This window comes from Scyliorhinus torazame, chromosome 3 (assembly GCF_047496885.1).
Source record: "Scyliorhinus torazame isolate Kashiwa2021f chromosome 3, sScyTor2.1, whole genome shotgun sequence".
Classification (NCBI taxonomy): domain Eukaryota; kingdom Metazoa; phylum Chordata; class Chondrichthyes; order Carcharhiniformes; family Scyliorhinidae; genus Scyliorhinus; species Scyliorhinus torazame.
In genome coordinates, this window is record NC_092709.1 from 76,771,564 (window position 1) to 76,798,373 (window position 26,810).

The 26,810-nt window shown below is 47.6% G+C and overlaps 1 protein-coding gene across 1 annotated transcript in view; it reads right to left on the bottom strand.

Moving 5' to 3' along the window:
* The window catches only part of alpk1 (alpha-kinase 1), a 217,095-nt gene that overhangs the window by 112,299 nt on the left and 77,986 nt on the right, over window positions 1-26,810 (bottom strand). The window contains exons 3-4 of the mRNA XM_072495881.1: window positions 26,628-26,790; window positions 14,395-14,549 (exon numbers count right to left, since the gene is read on the bottom strand). Coding sequence (XP_072351982.1) covers window positions 14,395-14,549; window positions 26,628-26,736 — 264 coding nt within the window. The 5' untranslated portion in view covers window positions 26,737-26,790. The remainder of the gene's footprint in view (window positions 1-14,394; window positions 14,550-26,627; window positions 26,791-26,810) is intronic.

The following is a 26,810-nucleotide window of genomic DNA, read 5'->3' on the forward strand; positions in this document are numbered from 1 at the left end:
CAGTGCACATTCCCCTTTCCTTATTTCTCCTAATTTCTCCCCTCTCTTAATCAGATAATAGTCTGCCTTTCTGTTTTTGCTGCCAAAGTGAATTACCTCGCATTTATCCAAATTATACTGCATTTGCCATTCATTTGCCCTCAAATTTGTCACTCAACTTGTCCAAATCATACCGAAGGATCTCTGCAACATCATCCTCACAGCTCCCCCTCTCCCTCCAACTTTGTGTCATCTGCAAATTTGGAGATATTACATTTTGTTCCCTCATCTAAATCATTAATATAAATTGTGAATAGCTGCGGTCTCAGTACCGATCCCTGCAGTACCTCATTAGTCACTGCCTGCCAATTTATAAAAGACAAATTAATTAAAACTTTCTTTCCTGTCTGTCAACAGCTTTCCACCCATCTCAATACACTACCTCTATCCCATGTACTTTAATTTTACACGGTAATCTCTTACACGGGTCTTTCTCGCCTTCTGAGAGTCCGCTGGCTCCCTGTCATCAACTCTGCTAATTGCATCTTTGAAGAATTCCAATAGATTTCCAGTTCATAAATGCTGATTCTGGCCGATCCTGTCCCTGTTTTCTAAGTGCTCTGCTATAAATCTTAAATAATGGATTCTAGAATTTTCCCCACTGCCGACGTCAGGCTCACTGGTCTATAATTCCCTATTTATCTCTACCTCCCTTTTTAAATAGTGGAGTTACATTCGCTACCCTCCAATCTCGGAACTGTTCCAGAGCCTGTAGAATCCTGGAAGATGACTACCAATACATCCACTATTTCTACAGCCACTTCCTTAAATACTCTGGGATGTAAATTATTGGGTCCTGGGGATTTATCAGCCTTCAATCCCATTAATTTCTTCAACATCTTTCTCTACTAATATTGAGCTCCTTCAGTTCGCCCCTCTCACTAAACCCTTAGTTCCCCAACTTTTGTGAGGGCCACGAAGAATCCAGCACGAGTTTTAAGGATACAAAGTAATAACATTTATTTACAATAACATATAACAGCAGCAGCAACTTCCATGGCTGCACAACTCTTCCTGCTGGTTCCAAACTGGCCAGCTTTATTTATACTAGGAGTTTACTAATGGTTTCTCCGCCCCCCTCATTGGGGAAGCTCATACTCCCACAGGATTGTGGGATTGTCATTAGTCCCCAGCCAATGGTAAGCAGGCAGGTTATAACATCCCTCCCCCCAAAGTCCAAGGAATCCACCGAAGACCCTGGCGAAGGAGGGCGTTGGACTCGTTTTGCCATAGGCCGGACACCATTTGCACGCGGTGCTGGATCAGGCGGCGTGTAACGAGATGGAGACCGGCGCTTCCGTGAACGGCGTAACGGTTGTACATCCACGGCCCGTGGACCCGAGGATTCCCCCTCTGACGCGGCCTGTGTCTCCATCTCAGACTCAGAGTCTGCTGCCTCCGTCATGTCAGCGTCTCTATCTCCATTTGGTTCTGCAACGACCTGCGCAGGCTTTGAGTGAGGCACCAGTGGAAGATTGTGAGGACTACCTTCCCTTGTCTCTGGTCTCTGCGGCTGTAGAAATGAGTTCCGGGGGCGGGGAATCTTTGGAGGGGATAGTCTTCTGGACCGAACGTGGTCTACATGTTTGCGCTGGAGACGACCCTGGGCTTGCACCTGGTAAGATATAGGGCCGTTTGGCGAAAGCTTATGCCAGGAACCCACTGGGCACCACCAGCAAAATTCCGAACGAACACTGGGTCACCGGGCGCAAACTGCCGAATCGGACGATGCCGAGAAAATCCCTGGCCCTGCCGTTCTTGTGTGCGGCGTACTTTTGCGCCAATGTCCGGGAAAACCATACTAAGGCGGGTGCGAAGTCTCCGGGAGTTCTGCGGGAGTTACCCCAGTCACCGCATGGGGGGTGGTCCTATACGTAAACAAAAAGTGAGCTAGTCTTGTGTCCATTGATCCGGAAGGCTGCTTCTTTAGGCCTCTTTTGAATGTCTGCACTGCGCGCTTTGCCAACCCATTTGAAGCCGGGTGGTAAGGGGCAGTGCGGATATGGCGTATGCCGTTCATCTTCATGAACCTCGCAAACTCCTCACTCGTGAATGGAGTGCCGTTATCCGTGACCAGCACCTCGGGGAGGCCATGCGTACTAAAGGACAAACGCATCTTTTCAATTGTTGCGCAGGACGTTGTCCCCTGCATCTTATGCACCTCTTGTCATTTAGACTGGGTGTCGATTAATAGAAGGAACATGGACCCTTGAAAAGGGCCTGCGAAATCTGCATGCAAGCATGCCCAAGGCCGCCCTGGCCATTCCCAGTGATGTGGGGGTGCGGCCAGCGAAAGCTTCTGATGCTCCTGGCAAATGGAGCAGTTTTGGGCCACCTTCTCAATGTCGGTGCCGAGGCCTGGCCACCAGACATAACTCCGGGCCAACATTTTCATTTTGGTCACACCTGGATGCCCATTGTGCAAGTCTCTTAGTATCAGCTCCTGGCCTTTTTCCGGGACAATCACACGCGTCCCCCACAAGAGGATGCCGTCTTCCACGCTGAATTCTGACAGCTTGGAGGAAAATGCCCACAACTCGCCTGGGAGCTGTCTATGCTGCCCACCATACAGGACTATGTGCCGAACCTTTGACAGGACTGGCTCCATCTGGGTCCACTCAAGGATCTGTGATGCCGTGACAGGCAAGGTGTCCATAAAATTTAGGGTTGCAACCACCTCACCGGTCGTGGGGGTCGACATGGGGCCAGTCAATCGGCTCAGTGCGTCGGCATTTGCTATCTGCGTTCCTGGTTTGCGCTCCAGAGAATACTCGTATGCAGCAAGCAACAAAGCCCAGAGCTGGATCCGTGCGGAAGCAATGGGCGGTATTGGCTTATCCTCTCTGTAAAGTCCCAGCAGAGGCTTAAGATCAGTCACGATAATGAAATGGCGGCCATACACGTACTGGTGGAAGCGTTTCACCGCAAAACCCACTGCCAGGCCCTCCTTCTCGATCTGCGCGTACTTTTTTTCCGCTGCAGTCAATGTGCGGGAGGCGAAAGCTATTCTCCATCTTGTGGGACAGGACGGCCCCAATACCATACGGGGATGCATCACATGTGACGAGCAAAGGCTTTCCAGGATCATAGTGGGTTAGTAACCCAGACGACGACAATTGTTGCTTTACCTGCCGGAAATCGGTTTCTTGCGGCTGACCCCAAACCCAGGTGTGATTTTTCTTTAGCAGAAGGTGCAACGGGGCCAGCGTAGTTGCCAGATTGGGGAGGAACTTCTCGTAATAGTTTACGAGACCGAGAAAAGAACGAAGATGCGAAGTGTCAGTCGGGGCGGGGGCCTGTTGAATCGCACGCACCTTCTCTGCGACGGGGTGCAAATCTTCGCAGTGCACCCGATAACCTAGGGAGACTACTTCCTTTGCCTGAAATCCGCACTTTGTGCGATGTAAACGGACTCCAGCCTCCGAAAAGCGTCTGAGGACAGCCTCCAAATTTTCCAAATGTTCCTGCTCCGACGTCCCTGTAATCAAAACGTCATCTAAGTAGACAGCAACACGTGGTAAACCTCTCAAAATGCCCTCCATAACACGTTGAAAAATGGCGCAGGCAGAGGATACTCCAAAGGCCAACCATGTATATTCATACAGGCCCCGGTGTGTATTAAGCGTTATATATGGTCGGGAGGCAAGGTCCAGCTCCAACTGTAGGTAGGCATGACTCATATCTAATTTTGTGAAGGAGAGTCCGCCTGCAAGCTTCGCGTAGAGATTCTCTATGCGAGGCATTGGATATCGGTCGAGTCGGGAAGCCGTATTCACTGAAAGTTTATAGTCGCCACACAAGCGAACTGTGGCATCTGACTTCATTACAGGTACAATTGGTGCTGCCCAGTCAGCAAAACGGATGGGCTTGATAATACCCAAACTCTCCAAACGAGTGAGCTCCCCTTCTACCTTCTCGAGCAAGGTGGAAGGCACCGGGCGCGCCCGGAAATAGCGCGGCGTGGCTCCTGGTTCGACTTGGATACGGGCTACGGCCCCTTTTATTTTCCCCAAACCAGGCTGGAATACATCTGGGTATCGTCCTAGCACCTCAGTCAACCCTTCAGAAACTGTTTGGAGGATGTGCTGCCATTGCAAAAGCAAATGGCGCAACCAGTCCCGACCCAACAGGCTGGGCCCATGGCCGCGCACCACGATAAGTGGGAAACGCCCCTCCTGGCGTCCATAAACAACAGGGGTTCATTGTAGTTCCTGCAATGTCCAGTGGTTCCCCCGTGTAGGTGGCCAACCTGGCCTGTGAATCGGTTAATGTAAGGGTATGTATACCCTGCTTGATGCGGTCGAATGTCCTCTGGGCGATCACGGAGACCGCTGCGCCAGTGTCCAACTCCATCTCAAGCGGGTGGCCATTGACCCGTACTGTCACCTTAATGGGGGCCACACGGGGAGCTGCCACACAATGCAGCTGCAGGCAGTCGTCCTCCGTCTCCACGTCCTCAGGAGTAATCGCCGCAGGTTCATCCACATGGAAGGTACGGCCCCTGGGCATGTCCCAGTTTCGGTCGGAACGACGGCGCCTCTGGCACCCCCAGGACCGGAGTCCGCGATGGGGTCGGTGCCTACAAGTCTGACACGGACATGGCTCCTCATCCATTGGTTCTGGAGAAGGCTCCCTTCGGGGAGGAATGTCTGACGGCCACTGGCATCGGTCCGGACGTCGACTCGCCCAAGGTACCGCAGGAGTGCGGGGGGACGTTTTCGGAATTCCCTGTAGCTCCTGCACTCCTCGTTCTGCGTTCTCTCGGGACAATACTATTTGAATGGCCTGTTGAAAAGTCAATGTTGGCTCAGCTAACAACTTTCTCTGGGTGGCCGCATTGTTAATACCGCAAACCAAACGGTCGCGTAACGTTTCTGACAAGGTCTCACCATAGTCACAGTACTCCGCAATCCTGCGTAGCCTGGATAGAAAATCGGCAAGGGATTCTCCAGGGGTCCTCTCAGCGGTATTAAACCGGTAACGCTGGACTATCATGGAAAGGGTTGGGTTAAAATGTTGCCCCACTGTATTCACAAGTTCATCAAACGTTTTGGTGTCCGGCGCAGTTGGGTACGCAAGGCTCCTAATCACCCCAAACGTATGCGGGCCGCAGGCGGTGAGCAATATGACCACCTGGCGCTCGTTTTCGGTGATATTGTTTGCCCGGAAATAGTAACGCATCCGTTGTGCGTACTGGTTCCAGCTTTCCAACGCAGCATCAAAAACATCCAAACGTCCGTACAGAGGCATGGTGTAACAGAAAACAACTTCCAACTGTATCCAACAAAAATACAGGGAGGTGGCTTCAGCAGTGTAGACAGCTATTCACTTTAACCCTCGTCGCCAGTTTTGTGAGGCCCACGAAGAATCCAGCACGAGTTTTAAGGATACACAGTAATAACATTTATTTACAATAATATATATATATAATATATATATATATATTATATACATATAACAGCAGCAGCAACTTCCCTTGCTGCACACTCCTTCCTGCTGGTTCCAAACTGGCCAGCTTTCTTTATACATGGAGTTTACTAATGGTTTCTCCGCCCCCCCTCATTGGGGAAGCTCATACTCCCACAGGATTGTGGGATTGTCATTAGTCCCCAGCCAATGGTAAGCAGGCAGGTTACAACACCAACATTTCTGGTATCTTATTTATGTCCTCATTTTTGAAGACAGGACCAAAGTATGTATTTAGCTGCTCAGCCATTTCTTTGTCCCCCATTATAAATTCCCCTGTTTCTGACAGTAAGGAATCTACATTTGACTTCACCAATCGTTTTCTCTTCACGTACCTATAGAGACTTTTACAGTCAGTTTTTATGTTCCCTGCAAGCTTATTCTTGTATCTGTTTTCTCCTCTTAATCAATCTCTTGGTCCTGCTTTGCAGAATTCTAAACTGCTCACACCTGGTGTTTTTCTTTGCCAATTTGTAGGCTTCTTCCTTGGATCAAATACTATCTCTAATTTCCTTTGTAAACCTGTTTTACTTTTGTGCCAGACAGGAATAAACAATGTTGCAGTTACCCATGCGCTCCTTGAATGTTTGCCATTGCCTATCCACTGTCATCCCTTTAAGTAATGTTTTCCAATCGATCATAGCTAACTAAGGTCCCATATAATCCTGGTTTTCTTTATTAAGATTAAGGACCTTAGTCTCAGAATCAACTACTTCACTCTCCAACTTGTTGAAAAAGTCTATCTCATTATGGTCGCTCATCCCCAAGGAGTCTCGTACAACTACATTACCAATGATTCCGTCCTCATTACACGATGGCCTGTTCTCCAGTTAGCTCCTCAATGTATAGGTCCAGAAAATCATTTTGTATACACTCCAGGAATTCCTCCTCTACGTTATTGTGGCTAATTTGAATTGCCCAAACTATATTAAAATCACACATAATTACAGATGTTCCTTTACCACATGCATCTCAAATTTCCTGTTTAATGCCATTCCCAACAGCACCACTAACACCACTATACAACGCCCACTAACATTTTTTGCCCCTTGGTGTTTCTCAGCTTTACCTATACAGATTACACATTGTCCTCACTATTGCATTAATTTCCTCTTTAACCAGCACTGCAACTCCACCAACTTTTCCACTTTGTCTGTCATAGAAACATGGAAAATAGAAGCAGGAGGAGACCATTAAGCCCTTCAAGCGTGCTCCGCCATTCATTATGACAATGGCTGATCATCAAGTTCCATACCCTGATTCCGCCGTAACTCCATTTCCCTTGATCCCTTTAGCCCCAAGAGCTATATCTAATTCCTTCTTGAAATTACACAATGTTTTGGCCTCAAATACCTTCTGTGGTAGCAAATTCCACAGATTCACCACTCTCTGGGTGAAGAAATTTCTCCACACCTCAGTCCTAAAAGGTTTAACCCTTATCCTCAAACTATAACCCCTAGTTCCAGACTCCCCCACTATCAGGAACATTCTTTCTGAATCTACCATGTCTAATCCTGTTATAATTTTGTAAGTTTCTATGAGATCTCCTCTCACTCTTCCAAACACCAATATAATCTTTTTTAAAAAATAATATTTTATTAAGGTATTTGAAAATTTTTATAACAGTAACATAAACAATGACATTAACATGGTAAAATAAACATTTCCCCCCCCCCAGCCCAATCTTCACGGACCTCAACCATACAACAACAATCCGTCCGCGCCCCCCCCCCCCCCCCACCCCCACCCCCCCTTTGGCATACTGCATCTGCTGACATTTTAATTTTCCCCATGAAAGTCGACGAACGGCTGCCACCTCCGGGAGAACCCTAACATTGACCCCCTTAGGGCAAACTTTATTTTCTCGAGACTGAGAAACCCAGCCATGTCACTAATCCAGGTCTCTGCACTCAGGGGCTTCGAGTCCCTCGACATTAACAAGATCCGTCTCCGGGCTACCAGGGAGGCAAAGGCTAAGACGTCGGCCTCTTTCGTCCCCCGAACTCCCGGATCTTCCGACACTCAATGAATATAATCCTAACCGGTTTAGTCTCTCCTATGACAGACCTGCCATCCCAGGAATCAGCCTGGTAAACCATCACTGCACTCCCTCCACAGCAAGAACATCCTTCCACAGATAAGGCACGAAAACTGACACAATACTCCAGGTGTAGACTCACCAATGCCCTATACAATTGCAGTAAAACATCCCTATTCCTATACTCAAATCCTCTCACTAGGAAGGCTAACATACCATTTGCCTTCTTTACTGCCTGCTGTACCTGCACACTTACCTCCAGCCACTAATTCATGAGGACACCAAAGTCTCGCCGAGTATCCACTTCTCCCAATTTATACCCAATCAAATAATAATCGGCCTTCCTATTTTTGCTACTGAAGTGGATAACCTCACATTTATCCAATTATACTGCATCTGCCATGCATGTGCTCACTCACTTAGCCTGTCCAAATCCTGTTGAAACATCTCTGCGTCCTCCTCACATCTCACTCTCCCACCCAGCTTTGTAGTATCTTTAAATTTGGAGATAATACATTTAGTTCCCTTGTCCAAATTATTAATATATAATGTGAACAGTTGGGGTCCTAGCACAGATCCCTGCATTACCCCAATTGTCACTGCCTGCCGATCAGAAAAAGACCCATTTATTCCAACATTTTTGCTTCCTGCCTGCTAAATAGCTTTCTATCCATCTCTAGACACTACCTATAATCCCATGTGCTTTAACTTTACATATTAATCTGCTGTGTGAGACCTTGTCAAAAGCCTTCTGAAAGTCTGATTAAACATATCCTCCAGTTCTCCCTGGTCAACTCTACTAGTTACATCTTCAAAGAATTCTAGTAGGTTTGTCAAGCATGATTTTCCTTTTGTAAATTCATGCTGGCTTTGTCTGATTACATCATTGCTTTCCAAATGCTGTGCTATGAAATCCTTGACAATTGACTCCAGCAACTTCCCTACTACGGACGTTAGGCTGACTAGTTTATAGTTCCCTGTTGTCTCTCTTCTTCCCTTTTTGAAGAGTAGGGTTACATTCGCTACTCTCCAAACTGGAGGAACCATTCCAGAGTCCAAAGAAGTTTGGAAAATGACCACCAATGATCCACTATTTCCAGGCCACTACTCCTGGGTGAAGATTATCAGGCCCTGGAGATTTGTCCGCCTTCAATCCCATTAATTTCCCCAAAACTATTAATACTAATTTCCTTCAGCTCCTCACTAAAACTTATGTTTCTCAAAACGTCCGGTACATTATTCATATCTTCCTTTGTGAAGACAGAAGCAAAGTACAAATTTAGCTCCTCAAGCCATTTCTTTGATCCCTGTTATGAATTCCCCCGTTTCTGACTGTAAGGGGCCTACATTGGTTTTTATCCATCTTTTTCTTCGAACATACCGATGGAAACTTTTACAGTCAGTTTTTATGTTCCCCGCTGTGGGGAATGTATTACATTACATTACATTGTATTATGTTGGTGCCCTTGTGGGCTCCGCCTGTGGCTCCGCCCCCTCGGGGGGAGGTATATAGATCTGCAGCCTGTAGGCGGCACTCAGTACAGAGCAGTCGCAGGCAGGCTCAGTTCTAGCTGATTAAAACCACTGTTCACTTCAACTCTCCGTCTCGTGTGAATTGATGGTCGCATCAATTTAACTAGCTACAATATCGCTATGGAAGCAGCCCTCAAACCTGATCGATTGGAACTCGACCCTCAGGCAGCAGAAGCCAAAGGAGTTTTTTCTCACTGTAGGCTCTGCCTACCTCCTCCTTGCCCACCGTCACCGAGGAGCAGAAGCCGAGTCTCCTCCACGCCCGGGTGAGCCACAGAATCTCCGTGCAGATCGAGGAAGCGTCCACGTACGCAGACGCGGTCGCGATCCTGAAAAGGCAGTACGTGAGGCCGGTGAACAAAGTGTTCGCGCGGCATCTCCTCACCACTCATCGTCAACGACCCGGGGAATCGCTGGAGGAATACCTATGCGACCTGAAGGTACTCGCTCAAAACTGCAATTATAAGGACGTCACGGCCTAGCAGCATATGGAGCTCATCATCTGGGACACCTATGAGGCTAGAGTCCGGTCCAACTACGTCAGAAAGCGCTTGCTCGAAAAGGGCGCCCTCGGCCTAGAAGAGACGGTAAAACTATCCACCTCCTTAGAAGTAGCGTTTCAGAGCCTCAATGCTTTCCCCTCCGACCATGCGATCCCCTCATGGACACCCGACCAGAGGGTGCCCCAGGCCTGTGCCACGCGGCTGCCCGCCCAACCCGGGGGGCTGCCCTGCTATTTCTGCGGCCAGAACCAGCACCTCAGGCAGCGTTGCTCGGCTCGCAACATGACCTGTAGCGACTGCGGCAAGAAAGGACACTTTGCCAAAGTCTGCCTGGCCAGATCCAAATCTTCTAAATCACAGGCCCGACTTTTAGACTCACAGGCCCGGCAGACCGCGCAGCATGGCGGCGTGCCTGCCGGTACCGCCCCCTTCGGACGTGTCATCAGCCTCATGCTGTCCGTGGGGGCAGCCATCTTTAACCCTACCCAACACGTGCGACTCATGGGGGCCACCATCTTGGCCGCCATCTACAACGCCGCCCGACACGTGAGACCGACGGGGGAAGCCATCTCCAACGCCGCCTGACACGTGCGATCGACGGGGGCAGCCATCTTGGGACCACCCCACCACCTCCGCCCACGCCGGCTACCCGCAGCTCGGCGCTGTCACCCTCGACCAGTCACGGCCCAAGCACCTCAGGAACTCGATGATGACCGTCTGGGTCAATGGGCACGAAACGCCCTGCCTGTTTGACTCTGGGAGCACGGTGAGCTTTGTCCATCCAGACACAGAAAGGCGATGTTTTCTCCAAATTTCCCCCGCATTCCAAACAATCTCCCTCGCTTCCGGATCACATTCGGTGCAGCAACCCCTTCCCAGCAACCCCTCCAACACTTCCTCTTGAAAATACCTCACCCAGTATCATCCCCATCCCCCCACCATTCACACCTCCTCAGCCTATCGAAACCTGCCCATACAGGTTCCAACGACTGTGGCTACTTCCTGCCGTTCACTAACCAGCTAGCGCGACGGCCCCTGCCAGAGCACCCTCCCTCACATCGAAAAAGCACACCAACTCCAAAGACCCCACACCCACATCTTCCAATCTCGCCATACCCTATGGCCTAACAAAGGGCCATAAATCCCAAACCACCCCAGCCCAATCTCCTATTACACGGAAAAGATAACCATAACACCCTAAAAGGAAAGAAGAACAGAAAAAAACAAGGGAAATCGCAGTCAAAAACCATCAAAGTCCGAATTCAGTCCACTCCCATGCCTTCTGCCTTCACAAACCCCTCCACCTCTGCCACCGACTTGAAGTAATAGTCCCTGCCATTGTGCATGACCTGCAGCTGCACAGGTAGACCACACTGAACTCCACGTTGCATTTGTACAACGCCGCTTGGGTTCGACCGAAGGCCGCCCGTCTCCTCGTCTGCTCCGTCCTCATGTCCTGGTATTTACGTATACCATTGCCGTCCCACTTCACCTCCCGCTTCTGCTTCGTCCACCCCAGCACCTTTTCCTTCACTTGAAAATTGTGAAAACAGATGACCCACAGCTCTCGGTGGTTCATTTGTTCTCGGTTTCGGCTGGATCGACCAGTGGACCCTGCCCAATTCATACTCGGAGGGATCCTCCCCTCCCTCATCAACCTCGCTAGCATCTCGGCGAAGAACTCTGTGGGTCTCCGGGCCTCCACCCCCTCAGGCACACCCACAATCCTCAGATTTTGTCTTTGTGACCCGTTCTCCAGGTCTTTTACCTTTTAAAAAATAAATTTAGAGTACCCAATTCATATTTTCCAATTAAGGGGCAATTTAGCATGGCCAATCCACCTAACCTGCACATTTTTGGGTTGTAGAGGCGAAGCCTACGCAAACACGGGGAGAATGAGCAAACTCCATATGGACAGTGACCCAGAGTAGGTATCAAACCTGGGACCTCAGCGCCTTGAGGCAGCAGGGCTAACCCACTGTGCCACCGTGCTGCCCCCCAGGCCTTCTGCCTTGGCTCTCAGCCCTCTGTTGATATCTGCCATCCTCTGCAGCTCCTCCGCCATCGAGGTGAACTGGTCACTGTGCCGCGACAACGCCTCCTCCACCCCTTCATTTTCTACCCCTGCTCTCGCACCAACTCCTCTCTCATTGGGGCAAGGGTCTCACCGTCCACCCCTTAAGCGTGGTCATCATCTCTGTCCGATGCATTTTAAAATGCTTCGACAACAACCACTCAAACTCTCCAGCCATCACTTCAGCCATCTTCGCCACCATAATGGGCGCAGCCCCAACTGATGGGCTCTCTCCCACCATCTTTCCTCCCACTGCACCCCTCACCATGCTCAGCGGCACTTTCACTCGCTTCCTTTTTCCCTGGATTCTTCTTTCCGATTTTTGACATTCTATAGATGCTCCAGCCCTTCCCACAACCTCTCACAAAAGAATTTACCCCCAAAACTGGGTGTAAAGGGCCTAAAAAAGGAGCCACCAAACATACAACCTCCACCTACATGCCATAACCGGAAGTCATGCTCAGTATTTCTATGAGTGCGGTTGCCAGCTCGGTGGGTGACGGGGTGGACTGCAATTTCCATGGAGGCTCTCACGAAGAAACCTGCTTTAAGTTTGGCTAAAGGGGCATCAAAATTCTGGAAAAGCCAACATTTTCTCAGGGTTTCCCCAGTCCACCTGCTGAGGTTATGGGGGAAGAAATGAAGAACCACTGCAGAAATTCAACCCTTGGTGTCAAAAATGTGTGTGACTGGGTTAAGACTGCCCCAAGTCATTTCATGCAGGAGCCTTACACCTTCAAAAGGACACTTTCAAAACTATCACTGTGAAGTTGTTTTTATACTATTTCACTGACTATTAAAAAAGATCCAGTTGGAAAAAAAAGACAGGTGTTTTCAGCAGCCATTGTGTAACTCTACAGCTTTACCTCAGAGTTGTCGTGAATTGCCCAAGATTTGCGAGCCTTCATAGAACAATTCACTGGTCAATAACATTAAGATTCTCACAGTATTCTACATAATTGCAGTTGTTGAACTCTGATCACTTTCAGATGCTTGAACCTCCTTCACTATTGCCGATTGGAATAATTGCTTGACAACTGAACTGATATCGGGGTCTTTTTTTTAAAAAAACAGATTTATATTTGTCGAAAAAATTTGATGGAACAAAATTGTGGAAAGGTGTGAGCAAAAATAGTTACTTTTATATCCAGAATGAAAAGAAGCAAATGACACAAGGGTCCCAAAAATGCTAACTCAAAGTTCCCAGGGTTAAAAAGTTAAAAGGGAACCGTGAATTTTTAAAGTTGCACTGTCCTGCATTCATGAAAAATGATTGAGTGGTTTAATCAAAACTTAAAGGATACTCAAGAGAGGAAACATTTCTGCCTGAAATCAGTGTTCAAAAATTGTAGTATGTTTTCTGACTCTGTATTCATGCTTCTTCCTCCAAATGAGGGCCACAGAGCGCTGTCACAACCAAAGCGAGCGCTCAGTGCAAAACAATTTATATTCCTAAACCTAAAAAATATCACGGGTCAAAATGGCACTCTTTCTGCTGCTGTTTGCAGTTTCGAAATTCTTTTTTTTTTCCACCTCCTCCTCTTTCAGAAGTACACAATGGCACTGGAATATAAATTACCAGCAGCAATTAAATAATAGTTCAAAGCCGATCGCGAGGGCTGTGGTGTTTACAAAGTATTTTTTAAGCAGCATGATGAAACATTGCAAGAAGAGACATTAACCTATGGGCTCAAGTATCAGTGAATGGTTCGAACTGGCATGAGGTTGGATTTTGGGCCTGAATAGTGTGTGACCCCATGATTTGCTTTGTTTAGCTATGGCAGCTGCGGTTATCAACAGATGTTTCGGCAATAAATAATTGGTATCATCTCAGAAAAGAGCCGTCTACCTGGGGAGAAGGCATAATACAAAAAACACGGGGTCGCTATTACTGCTGCATTAATCTCTCATATACACAGGTTTCTTGGGGAGTTTACTGCAGGTGTTTCTTCTGTGAGAAAGCCTTCTGATGCAGGCAAACTCTCTAAAGTTATAAAGCTTTTGTGTGGGATAACGAAGGTCAAGCAGAGCTATAAATTCCTGTCTTGAAGGAACAAAAACAGCTTTACTACTTTTACAGACAATCACTCCCCCCCCCCCCCCCAACTCCCAAAAAACATGCACAAAACACATAACAAAACAGAGTAAAACTTTGAAAAAGATTTATCCAAGTGTTCACCAGTAAATTATTTTTGGAGAAAATAAAGTGAAAATATTTATCTATGTTGGCTTTGTGATGAAGAAAGAAAATGACTGTCAGCCCATTTTTTATTGGGGGGGGGGGGGGGGTTAATTTACAGATTCTGAGAAAATGTTGAACATCCTTTGTGTGAACTAACATATGAAAACTTTTGAGTTGAATTCCTAAGACAGAATGAGTTGTTTTGGCTTTGTTTGTTTAAAAAAATGGGGGAGGGAAGAGACGGTCCCTCTTTTATAATGATCCCCACGTCTGTGCCTTTCAAAATGTTTGGAATATTGGCTCATCTCCGTTCATGTGAGAGAGGTCACTTTTACTCATTAGCTTTGGTGAACAGCGTGTGTTTGGTTTCATTAAGTATAATGTGAAAGAATGAAAATAATTTTACAAAAACTAGAAATACACACCCTTACAGAAGCTCTTGAAAGTATTTAAAGGCACATCATGATCATGTGTGGATTAAAGGAGAAAATATTTTGCTTTCACGCATACATTTTTTTGAAAGGGAAATCTTTTTGTGCAACAGGTGCATTATTCATACCAGCAAATCTGGCAGCTTCTCGCTGATGATATCTTTCAGGTTTGTTTTGTCTTCTGGGCATACTTCTTGTTTGTATTGCCACCTCTCTGGCACAAAGGGCCACTTCATTTCCTTTGCCTGCTCCAGCAGGGTCCTCAGATCAGCAGAGAGTGAAGCTACGAAGGTTAAAGTTCATGTAAGGAAATCTCAAAGAAATAAAAGACACCTCAATTGCAAATGCTAAGATATGGCATCTGAAGTTGTGAAAGCACAGCCACTTGAGAGTAACTACAAGCTGCTCAATCCTTACAAAAGAGTCATAATGATGATTTGTCTGTCACTGGGTGCTTTACTATACCATGCCCTGCAGGTAAACAAACTCAATCAGCTCTTAAAAACGTTTTTAAAGGAAGTAAATCCTTTCAATGACACTCTATGCATGAAGAACCATAGCAGGAATGGAATGAGACAAAATGGTCATCAAAACACTTAGTAATGCACACTGTAGCAAAGTGCCTGGGATTTGTTTTAAGCAGAATTGGATGGGGCCATTTTGTGAACTCTGCATTGCTGATGAATTTACAAAAAGAAATTTCCGTCCTTGAAATTCCACAGTGGTTTTTCCAGTCTCTTGCTGGAGTTATAGTTGGAGATCAGGACAACTCCAGCAGAATTTCAGAGCCCATGTTCTGGAGCAGTTGATTTGGACGTCAGCCAGAATACAGCAAGTTTACCTTATTAGTTAAAACATATAAATCAGTGTTTGAACACTTGTTTTTTTTTACCTTGTGAGTAAGTTAATCCACTCATGCAGTGCTCATCAATAACATCCACCTACCTACTCATTATGCCTTTGCTTTATGCACCAACCCCTCGTGCTGATGAATAAGGATGGATTAACAAAGCTAAATTCTGGCTAATGCCAAGCTAAGCTTCTTTCGTTTTTCGAACTTTGAGTACTGAATGACTTCTATAGATTTTAAAAGATGAACGCAAGGAGGCGGTGGAAAAAAACCTCAAGACTTGATCCCTTCTGTCAGGACTGAGTTAGGAGGAGTGCACTGAGAAACTGGGCTTTTCAGCCTTTGAAAGAAAGGACCGACAGTGAGGGTAACTCATAGCATTATAGGAGATCATAAATAATGTATATTAAAAGGTAAATCTGAAACAATACTTCAAGCTAAATTATGGCACCAGCACAAGAAACCATAACTTCAAATTTGAAACGGCAAACGAACATTGAGTATTAGAAACTTCCCTTTCACACAGAAGGGATCATTTTAACTTTGCGTTAAATCACTGACTGTAAGGACCCAGGTTCGATCCAGGCCCCGGGTCACTGTCCACGTGGAGTTTGCACATTCTCCCAGTGTCTGCCTGGGTCTCATCCCCAAAACCTAAAAGGATGCGCAGGGTAGGTGAATTGGTCATGATAAATTGCCCTAATTGGAAAAGAAAAGAATTGGATACTCCAAATTTATAAAAAAGAATAGTTGACTGCAAATTGGCAGCCTATTTCATAGCTTAGCTGATCTTTTTTCTCACTGAAAATCAGCGACGTCTTCCTCAGCCGATGGTAAAAGTATCCTTAAAGAATATGCAATCTGGATCTGATGCGGATATATTTTTTGTAGTTCAATATTTTGGGGAGGAGCAGGGGACATGAGTTTAAACTATACAAAAGTAGGAAACGGCAGGATGTTAGGCAGTCCTTCTTCTTCAAGGAGTGAGTTTCAGGAATGTACTTTAGGCTGGTGTGGTGGGTTCTAACTCTCTACATGGTCTTCAATATGGAGCTGGACTGACCCCTGACTGAGACAGAGCCTTTATAGGTAGCAAATGGCATTTTGATCCCTCACTTGAGGGATCCCACAAGCAGCAACGAGATAGTTAAGAATTTTCTGTGTGTTCATCCTCTTTCTTTACTTTTTGTATTTTTCCTGTGAGATTACTTAGCTGTGGGGTGGGGATGGGTGTGGTGCAGATGGATTGGGGTTAGAGCGGGGGGCGAGGGGGATTGGGATAGAGGAGGATTTGATAAATGATGCTCCTGCTATCATGCTTATCATGGTAGGTAGGCTTGATGAACCAGTTTAGCCTTTCCCTGCCCATAAATCTTGTATGCTCGAATGGTAGAGGGAAAATCTCTGGAAATTACTCTTACCTTTCGCCAAGGTTACACCAGTAGACCAGTCGAAGCTCTGTGGGATTTTAAAGCTATATTGCTAAAGTCAAATTTATCTGCCGTGCAGTGCTGGATGATCATGGAATTGTATGGATGAGTTAGAATGAGATGGATTAATCTTCCTCCTTCTTACCTATTTTGTGCCATTAAATAATATCCCTAAAATTAATTTGAAATGATATCAGATGCTAGAAATTATCAAGTAAAACTAGGTATGTCCAGCACCCAAATAACCTCTTAACTCAGAAGATTTCTTTGATAAACTAAAAGAGAAGCAGGCAAAATATTTTTACATTATTTTTACATTATTCTAAGTCATATCTGTAATATGTATCTTCATTCTTTATTGGCATCATTGAAGAAAGGTAGGACAAATTGTACGGAAGGTTGTTGCAGAACCACTTCCGCCTTAGTAATAGGAGTGAAAATAATTCATTTTAGTTTTGAAACCTATTCTTTTTAGACAAACTTTACTTTTCAAGATAAACATAACTCAGAGGGCAGATTTTACAAATGCTGGGAGAGTATATGGGAAAGCATAGATCTATTGCCCATGATCTTTTGTCCATAAAATGAACAGGCAGAAAAGCAGGAAAAGCGACTGTGCTTTCCTTGAGTCCTCTCCTACAGGGAACATTCTTAAAATAGGTCTTCTCTTGTTGAATGAGGTTTGAAATCTCGCCCTCCTCGTGATCATAAATTCCACTCCCAGCACTTCTTCTGTATTGATACCCTTTGTTTGGTGCTATCCAGGAGACATTACTATTCATTTTTAAATTAAATATCAAGAATATCGCAGGCCACACCTCTGAGAATTTGATTACAATCAAGGGCCGAAGTGAACAAAACTGAGGTGCCATTTTGCAATCTGCTGCAGTAATGAGCAGCAATTTTGTTTTCTATTGGAGGTTATTGGGGCATGACAATGGCCTGAGGAATAGGTTCCAGAGATCCTTATCCAGTTTTTAGTTGAATTGTGTACTGGAGACTTATGTCATTAGTGATTATTACATAGCCCTGACTGGAACAAAATTGACTGGAGCCTTGGCAGGATACTATCTAGAGAGTGAAGCAAAGGCCTGCCCAGTTGAGAAAGTTGAAGGAACCCAGTTTAAAGGGCAATTGGATTTCCATGATTCAGGCAGATCTTCATGAAAAAAAAACAGTATTCTGCTTGTATGCTGCTATTAACTACCTGCACCTTGGGTCACAGCGAGATTGATATCAATGCCATGAATATTGAGCATGTCAGTGCAGTAGATTTGCTTTACTTGCCAAGAATGCTGAACTCTGTGACTGCATCGTCATTAATCCTTTACTGAAATCATTTACCTTTTTTAAAATAATCTTTCTTGTCACAAGTAAGCTTACATTAACACTGCAATGAAGTTACTGTGAAAAGCCCCTAGTTGCCATATTCTGGCACCTGTTCGGGTATTCAGAGGGAGAATCCAGAATGTCCAAATTACCTAATAGCACATCTTTTGGGACTTGTGGGAGGAAACCGGAGCACCCGGAGGAAACCCACCCAGACACAGGGAGAACATGCAGACTCCACACAGACAGTGACCCAAGTCGGGAATCGAACCTGGGATCCTGGCGCTGTGAAGCGATAATGCTAACCACTGTGCTACCGTGCTCTACCTAATGCCACTCATTCCATTTTTAAATGTTGTATTGAGTTTTACAGTAAAGGGTCGATCCAAGGTAAACATCAACTGCATCATACCCTGTATAAATTGATGGTGCTTATTTATTTCTTTAAAAATTAAAATATGGTCTGTGAATGCTATGCTGTTAATATTATGGCAGTATAACACTGCTATCACCACACAAGTGAAGAAGTTCGAAATAATATTAGCCGGGACTTCACCCCTACCCCGTGTTTTCCCGCAGCGGAGGCCTCTCACCATTGGCCGCTGGTGGGATCTTCCGGTCCCACCGAAGTCTGGCCCGACAGTCGCACTGCCGGGGAACCCACCACAGGGCTAGGTTGCTTTCGGCGGGTGCGAACGTTCCTGCCGTTGGGAAGGGCCAGAAAATCCTGCCCAATTTGTCTCAAGTATCTCCATTATTTTTCAGAACATTGGGGAAGTCACAACGCCCTTGCCAGTATCCATCCAGGTTGGTTCACATGTGATTACATTGCTGGAACGATCGGCACTCCGAGTTGCTGTTACACTGACCCCATGCAGGTTTATCCAGTTACTGCCTTAAAGGAGCAGATCTGAGGGAAGGGGGGTGGATTAATTGGAACTGTCACCAACCAGGTCAGCCAGGATTTTTTCCACATTGTGCCAATAGTTAGATTGAAGCCAGCACAATGTAAAAGTTGTCAGCAAGCCTAATGGGAAGCAAAACCAACCAGGGTTGAATTTGGCATATTTTGAGGGGCGTGGTTCAGTGCAGCACCACCTGGTACGTTTACCCACATTGATCATGTGTTTCCTGTTATTATTTACATTCTTCACACTTTTCTCACAGACACATTTTAAGAGAGTTAAGCACAGATTTTCTTTTTTTTTTATTAAATATTTTATTGAAAATTTTTGGTCAACCAACACAGTACATTGTGCATCCTTTACACAATATTATAACAACACAAATAACAATGACCTATTTTATAAACAAAAAAAAGAATAAATAATAAATAACAAAAATGAAAACTAGCCCTAATTGGCAACTGCCTTGTCACAAGTAACACTCTCCAAAAATATAATTTAACAGTCCAATATATAATTATCTGTAGCAGCGACCTATACATACTATACAGTATATATTAACAACCCTGAGAGTCCTTCTGGTTCCTCCCCCCCCCCCCGCCCCCCCGATCCTGGGCTGCTGCTGCCTTCTTTTTCCCATTCCGTCTATCTTTCTGCGAGGTATTCGACGAACGGTTGCCACCGCCTGGTGAACCCTTGAGCCGACCCCCTTAGGACGAACTTAATCCGCTCTAGCTTTATAAACCCCGCCATGTCATTTATCCAGGTCTCCACCCCCGGGGGCTTGGCTTCTTTCCACATTAGCAATATCCTGCGCCGGGCTACTAGGGACGCAAAGGCCAAAACATCGGCCTCTCTCGCCTCCTGCACTCCCGGCTCTTGTGCAACCCCAAATATAGCCAACCCCCAGCTTGGTTCGACCCGGACTCCTACTACTTTTGAAAGCACCTTTGTCACCCCCATCCAAAACCCCTGTAGTGCCGGTCATGACCAAAACATATGGGTATGATTCGCTGGGCTTCTCGAGCACCTCGCACACCTATCCTCCACCCCAAAAAATTTACTGAGCCGTGCTCCAGTCATATGCGCCCTGTGTAATACCTTAAACTGAATCAGGCTTAGCCTGGCACACGAGGACGACGAGTTTACCCTGCTTAGGGCATCTGCCCACAGCCCCTCCTCGATCTCCTCCCCCAGCTCTTCTTCCCATTTCCCTTTTAGTTCATCTACCATAGTCTCCCCTTCGTCCCTCATTTCCCTATATATATCTGACACCTTACCATCCCCCACCCATGTCGTTGAGATCACTCTGTCCTGCACCTCTTGTGTCGGGAGCTGCGGGAATTCCCTCACCTGTTGCCTCGCAAAAGCCCTCAGTTGCATATACCTGAATGCATTCCCTTGGGGCAACCCATATTTCTCGGTCAGCACTCCCAGACTCGCGAACTTCCCATCCACAAACAGATCTTTCAGTTGCGTTATTCCTGCTCTTTGCCACATTCCATATCCCCCATCCATTCCCCCCGGGGCAAACCTATGGTTGTTTCTTATCGGGGACCCCCCCAAGGCTCCAGTCTTTCCCCTATGCCGTCTCCACTGTCCCCAAATCTTCAGTGTAGCCACCACCACCGGGCTTGTGGTGTAGTTCCTCGGTGAGAACGGCAATGGGGCTGTCACCATAGCCTGTAGGCTAGTCCCCCTACAGGACGCCCTCTCTAATCTCTTCCACGCCGCTCCCTCCTCCTCACCCATCCACTTACTCACCATTGAAATATTAGCGGCCCAATAATACTCACTTAGGCTCGGTAGTGCCAGCCCCCCCCTATCCCTGCTACGCTGTAAGAATCCCTTCCTCACTCTCGGGGTCTTCCCGGCCCACACAAAACCCATGATGCTCTTTTCAATCCTTTTAAAAAAAGCCTTCGTGATCACCACCGGGAGGCACTGAAACACAAAGAGGAATCTCGGGAGGACCACCATCTTAACCGCCTGCACCTTCCCTGCCATTGACAGGGATACCATATCCCATCTCTTGAAATCCTCCTCCATCTGTTCCACCAACCGCGTTAAATTTAACCTATGCAATGTGCCCCAATTCTTAGCTATCTGGATCCCCAGGTAACGAAAGTCCCTTGTTACCTTCCTCAACGGTAGGTCCTCTATTTCTCTACTCTGCTCCCCTGGATGCACCACAAACAACTCACTTTTCCCCATGTTCAATTTATACCCTGAAAAATCCCCAAACTCCCCAAGTATCCGCATTATTTCTGGCATCCCCTCCGCCGGGTCCGCCACGTATAGTAGCAAATCGTCCGCATACAAAGATACCCGGTGCTCTTCTCCTCCCCTAAGTACTCCCCTCCACTTCTTGGAACCCCTCAACGCTATCGCCAGGGGCTCAATCGCCAGTGCAAACAATAATGGGGACAGAGGGCATCCCTGCCTTGTCCCTCTATGGAGCCGAAAATATGCAGATCCCCGTCCATTCGTGACCACGCTCGCCACTGGGGCCCTATACAACAGCTGCACCCATCTAACATACCCCTCTCCAAAACCAAATCTCCTCAACACCTCCCACAAATAATCCCACTCCACTCTATCAAATGCTTTCTCGGCATCCATCGCCACTACTATCTCCGTTTCTCCCTCTGGTGGGGCCATCATCATTACCCCTAACAACCTCCGTATATTCGTGTTCAGCTGTCTCCCCTTCACAAACCCAGTTTGGTCCTCGTGGACCACCCCCGGGACACATTCCTCTATTCTCATTGCCATTACCTTGGCCAGGACCTTGGCATCTACATTTAGGAGGGAAATAGGTCTATAGGACCCGCATTGTAGCGGGTCCTTTTCCTTCTTTAAGAGAAGCGATATCGTTGCTTCAGACATAGTCGGGGGCAGTTGTCCCCTTTCCTTTGCCTCATTAAAGGTCCTCGTCAGTACCGGGGCGAGCAAGTCCACATATTTTCTATAGAATTCGACTGGGAATCCATCCGGTCCCGGGGCCTTTCCCGCCTGCATGCTCCTAATTCCTTTCACCACTTCTTCTACCTCGATCTGTGCTCCCAGTCCCACCCTTTCCTGCTCTTCCACCTTGGGAAATTCCAGCCGATCCAAGAAGCCCATCATTCTCTCCCTCCCATCCGGGGGTTGAGCTTCATATAATTTTTTATAAAATGTCTTGAACACTCCATTCACTCTCTCCGCTCCCCGCTCCATCTCTCCTTCCTCATCCCTCACTCCCCCTATTTCCCTCGCTGCTCCCCTTTTCCTCAATTGGTGTGCCAGCAACCTGCTCGCCTTCTCCCCATATTCGTACTGTACACCCTGTGCCTTCCTCCATTGTGCCTCTGCAGTGCCTGTAGTCAGCAAGTCAAATTCTACATGTAGCCTTTGCCTTTCCCTGTACAGTCCCTCCTCCGGTGCTTCCGCATATTGTCTGTCCACCCTCAAAAGTTCTTGCAGCAACCGCTCCCGTTCCTTACTCTCCTGCTTCCCTTTATGTGCCCTTATTGATATCAGCTCCCCTCTAACCACCGCCTTCAACGCCTCCCAGACCACTCCCACCTGGACCTCCCCATTATCATTGAGTTCCAAGTACTTTTCAATGCACCCCCTCACCCTTAGACACACACCCTCATCTGCCATTAGTCCCATGTCCATTCTCCAGGGTGGGCGCCCTCCTGTTTCCTCCCCTATCTCCAAGTCCACCCAGTGTGGAGCGTGATCCGAAATGGCTATAGCCGTATACTCCGTTCCCCTCACCTTCGGGATCAATGCCCTACCCAGCACAAAAAAGTCGATTCGCGAGTAGACTTTATGGACATAGGAGAAAAACGAGAACTCCTTACTCCTAGGTCTGCTAAATCTCCACGGGTCTACACCTCCCATCTGCTCCATAAAATCTTTAAGTACCTTGGCTGCTGCCGGCCTCCTTCCAGTCCTGGACTTCGACCTATCCAGCCCTGGTTCCAACACCGTATTAAAATCTCCCCCCATTATCAGCTTTCCCATCTCTAGGTCCGGAATGCGTCCTAGCATCCGCCTCATAAAATTGGCATCATCCCAGTTCGGGGCATATACGTTTACCAAAACCACCGTCTCCCCCTGTAGTTTGCCACTCACCATCACGTATCTGCCCCCGTTATCCGCCACTATAGTCTTTGCCTCGAACATTACCCGCTTCCCCACTAATATAGCCACCCCCCTGTTTTTCGCATCTAGCCCCGAATGGAACACCTGCCCCACCCATCCTTTGCGTAGCCTAACCTGGTCTATCAGTTTCAGGTGCGTTTCCTGTATCATAACCACATCTGCCTTAAGTTTCTTAAGGTGTGCGAGTACCCGTGCCCTCTTTATCGGCCCGTTCAGCCCTCTCACGTTCCACGTGATCAGCCGAGTTGGGGGGCTTCCTACCCCCCCCCCTTGTCGATTAGCCATCACCTTTTTCCAGCTCCTCACCCGGTTCCCACGCAGCTGTATCTCCCCCAGGCGGTGCCCCCCCCGCCCATCCTCTCCCATACCAGCTCCCCCCTCTCCCCAGCAGCAGCAACCCAGTAATTCCCCCCTCCCACCCCCCCCCCGCTAGATCCCCCGCTAACGTAATTACTCCCCCCATGTTGCTCCCAGAAGTCAGCAAACTCTGGCTGACCTCGGCTTCCCCCCGTGACCTCGGCTCGCACCGTGCGACGCCCCCTCCTTCCTGCTTCTCTATTCCCGCCATGATTATCATAGCGCGGGAACCAAGCCCGCGCTTCTCCCATGGCCCCGCCCCCAATGGCCAATGCCCCATCTCCTCCACCTCCCCTCCTCCCCCCATCACCACCTGTGGGAGAGAGAAAAGTTACCACATCGCAGGATTAGTATATAAAACCCCTCTTTGCCCCCCACATTCGCCCCACCACTTTGTTCGAACGTTCGTTTTAATAACCCGCTCATTCCAGTTTTTCTTCCACAATAAAAGTCCACGCTTCATCCGCCGTCTCAAAGTAGTGGTGCCTCCCTCGATATGTGACCCACAGTCTTGCCGGTTGCAGCATTCCAAATTTTATCTTCTTTTTATGAAGCACCGCCTTGGCCCGATTTAAGCTCGCCCGCCTTCTCGCCACCTCCGCACTCCAGTCTTGATAAACGCGGATCACCGCGTTCTCCCATTTACTGCTCCGAGTTTTCTTCGCCCATCTAAGGACCATTTCTCTATCCTTAAAACGGAGGAATCTCACCACTATGGCTCTGGGAATTTCTCCTGCTCTCGGTCCTCGTGCCATCACTCGGTATGCTCCCTCCACCTCCAACGGACCCGCCAGGGCCTCCGCTCCCATTAACGAGTGCAGCATCGTGCTCACATATGCCCCGACGTCCGCTCCCTCCACACCTTCAGGAAGACCAAGAATCCTCAGGTTGTTCCTCCTTGCGTTGTTTTCCAGTGCCTCCAACCTTTCCACACATCGTTTCTGATGTGCCTCCTGCGTCTCCGTCTTCACCACCAGGCCCTGTATATCGTCCTCATTCTCGGCTGCCTTTGCCTTCACGACCCGAAGCTCCCGCTCCTGGTCTTTTGTTCCTCCTTTAGCCCTTCGATCGCCTGTAGTATCGGGGCCAACAGCTCTTTCTTCATTTCCTTTTTGATCTCTTTCACACAGCATTTCAAGAACTCTTGTTGTTCAGGGCCCCATGTTAAACTGCCACCTTCCGACGCCATCTTGGTTTTTGCTTGCCTTCCTTGCCGCTGTTCTAAAGGATCCACTGCAATCTGGCCACTCTCTCCTCCTTTTTCCATCCGTATCCAGGGGGGATTCCCTTCTGGTTTACCGCACAGTGTTTTTAGCCGTCAAAATTGCCGTTGGGGCTCCTATCAAGAGCCCAAAAGTCCGTTTCACAGGGAGCTGCCGAAACGTGCGACTCAGCTGGTCATCGCCGCACCCGGAAGTCAGCACAGATTTTCTAAGTGCAGAGGTGATTCAAAGTATGTGAGTTTTACAAAGAATACACATGACTGCTCATTGACCCTACACGGTGAGCATTATTAAAGCACTAGGAGCTATTTTGGAAGGGAGTTGAAACAAGTGGCCTCGAACTGCTGCCTTGAATTGGTTGCATAGAATTATGTTGAAATGTGTGCAAATGGCTGATTTCTAATTAATTCATATTTCACACTCTGAGTTTTCATCCTGGGCATGCTTCATTCAGCACGTGTATAAAAGCCAGGAGTCCTTTCTGTGAACAGTAATACTGGATACAAGCATCTTTCAAATCCTAGTCTACCGTGGGCGGGATTCTTTGGCCTCGCCTGTCTGGAAATTCCCGCCTGAGGTCAATGGACCTTTACATGGTCCGCGTCCCGCACGTAGCGATCTTGCGGTGGCCGCAGACAAAGAATCCCTTGACTTTCAAGTGGAATAGAGAAAACAGGGATCAAAGGCTGGGAAGGTATAAGCGGTGGTGGTGGTTTTCAGCAAATTAAAGCTCTCCACCAGATGGTCTCTTTGGCCAAAGTTACTCTTTGGAAGGAAGACTTAATGATGTCAAGCCTGCTGACAATTGTAATACCTGACAGAGCCTTATCTCTAATTGCATGCAGCATCATCACCAGTGCAGCCCGAGCTTGGTGGCTGTGATTTGTGAATGAGTGTTGATCAATGTGTTTGGCATATTGCTTGCTGCTATTATTTGATGTACCATTGTGTCCATTTGCTAAGTAGAAGTGTCCATGGAGTGGCTCAGTGAATGGTGTTTCCAAACCCAGATTCGCAAAGTCAATTTAATGGCCAGTGTAGCTCAAGAGGCGTTGAGAAGGTTTGTCACCTTTCGATTGCTGTCGGGAAGAGGCTGTTAAATCTCGTGAAAGGTCTCTCGCGGAATTTGCAGCGCTCGAAACGTCTCACGAGATTGAATGGAATCTCGCGCGATGTCGCAATCTGGATTTTGCCCTCGCTGGGCGTGACCTAGGTCAGCATATTTAAATGAGCCAGGCTGCTAGGGTGGCACTGCTGTGCTGCAGGGATTCCAGGTGCTAGGCTGGCAGTGCCAGAGGTCAGACCCAGGGGGGCCTTAGCAGGTAGAGGTGAGGTGAGTGGGGCTCCCGTGGGCCTTCCCACGGTAGGGAGATGAGAGAGGGATCGAAAACGGGGATGGGGGGGGAAAACTGAAAGGATATGGGGGGGGGGGCAAATATCGTGGCAGCCATTCAAAATGGCGCCCCGATTTGCAAGGAAGCTCGCCTGCAGGAAATACCTCTGAGTGCGGCCTCGGCGGAGAGGAACTTCCTGAGGCCAAGAAAACCCCGGCAAAGTGCTGCTGAATAGCGAGAAGCTTTTCGGCGCTGCAGCCACCGAGAAACACACTGCTAAACTTGCCCGAAACCAGAAAGAGAAATTTTTTGGGTGAATCGTGCCCGTGACAATTTATTAAAATGAGGCCTGCATGTTGTAAATGTGAAACTTCTACAAAGCAGCTTAGACACTTACAGCCACAAACAGACTGGCAAAAGCAGCCTCAAAAAGGGTAATGCTGTTTAAAACTAGGATTTACCATCGGCTGCTGAGAAGGTATGTGCAGCAGGAGTTTGCCCACTGTTTTATCACAGCAACCATTCACCCCTTGTGTTTATTGGAGCTTTAAATGTGATCTGACAGCAATTCACTGTGACAAAGTGTGCTTCCTTCCCTACTCAAGGCCAAATCCTATTCATGTGGTGTAAATCCAGTTATTTCCCGACACTCGTCTGTCAAAAGAAAAATGAAGCAGAAATGAGAGAACATCCTGTCTGACTGCAGCCTGGACCGTGCTGGTGGGTCCTGCACGGACACTGCTGTTATCTCTTTGCTAGACTGCTCTAAAACTCTCACCTTCGCACTGCCAATACTCTGTCTTGTCCTCTTCTGACGGTTCTGATGGGGGTGCATCTAGGGTCCGCTTGCACTCCTGTAGGAGTGCTACCACCTCTTGGTTATTCATGACCACTCGCGCGACTATGAATTGAACTTCCCTGGGTGTGGAATGATCAATTACCTATGGGAAGACACAAAAGC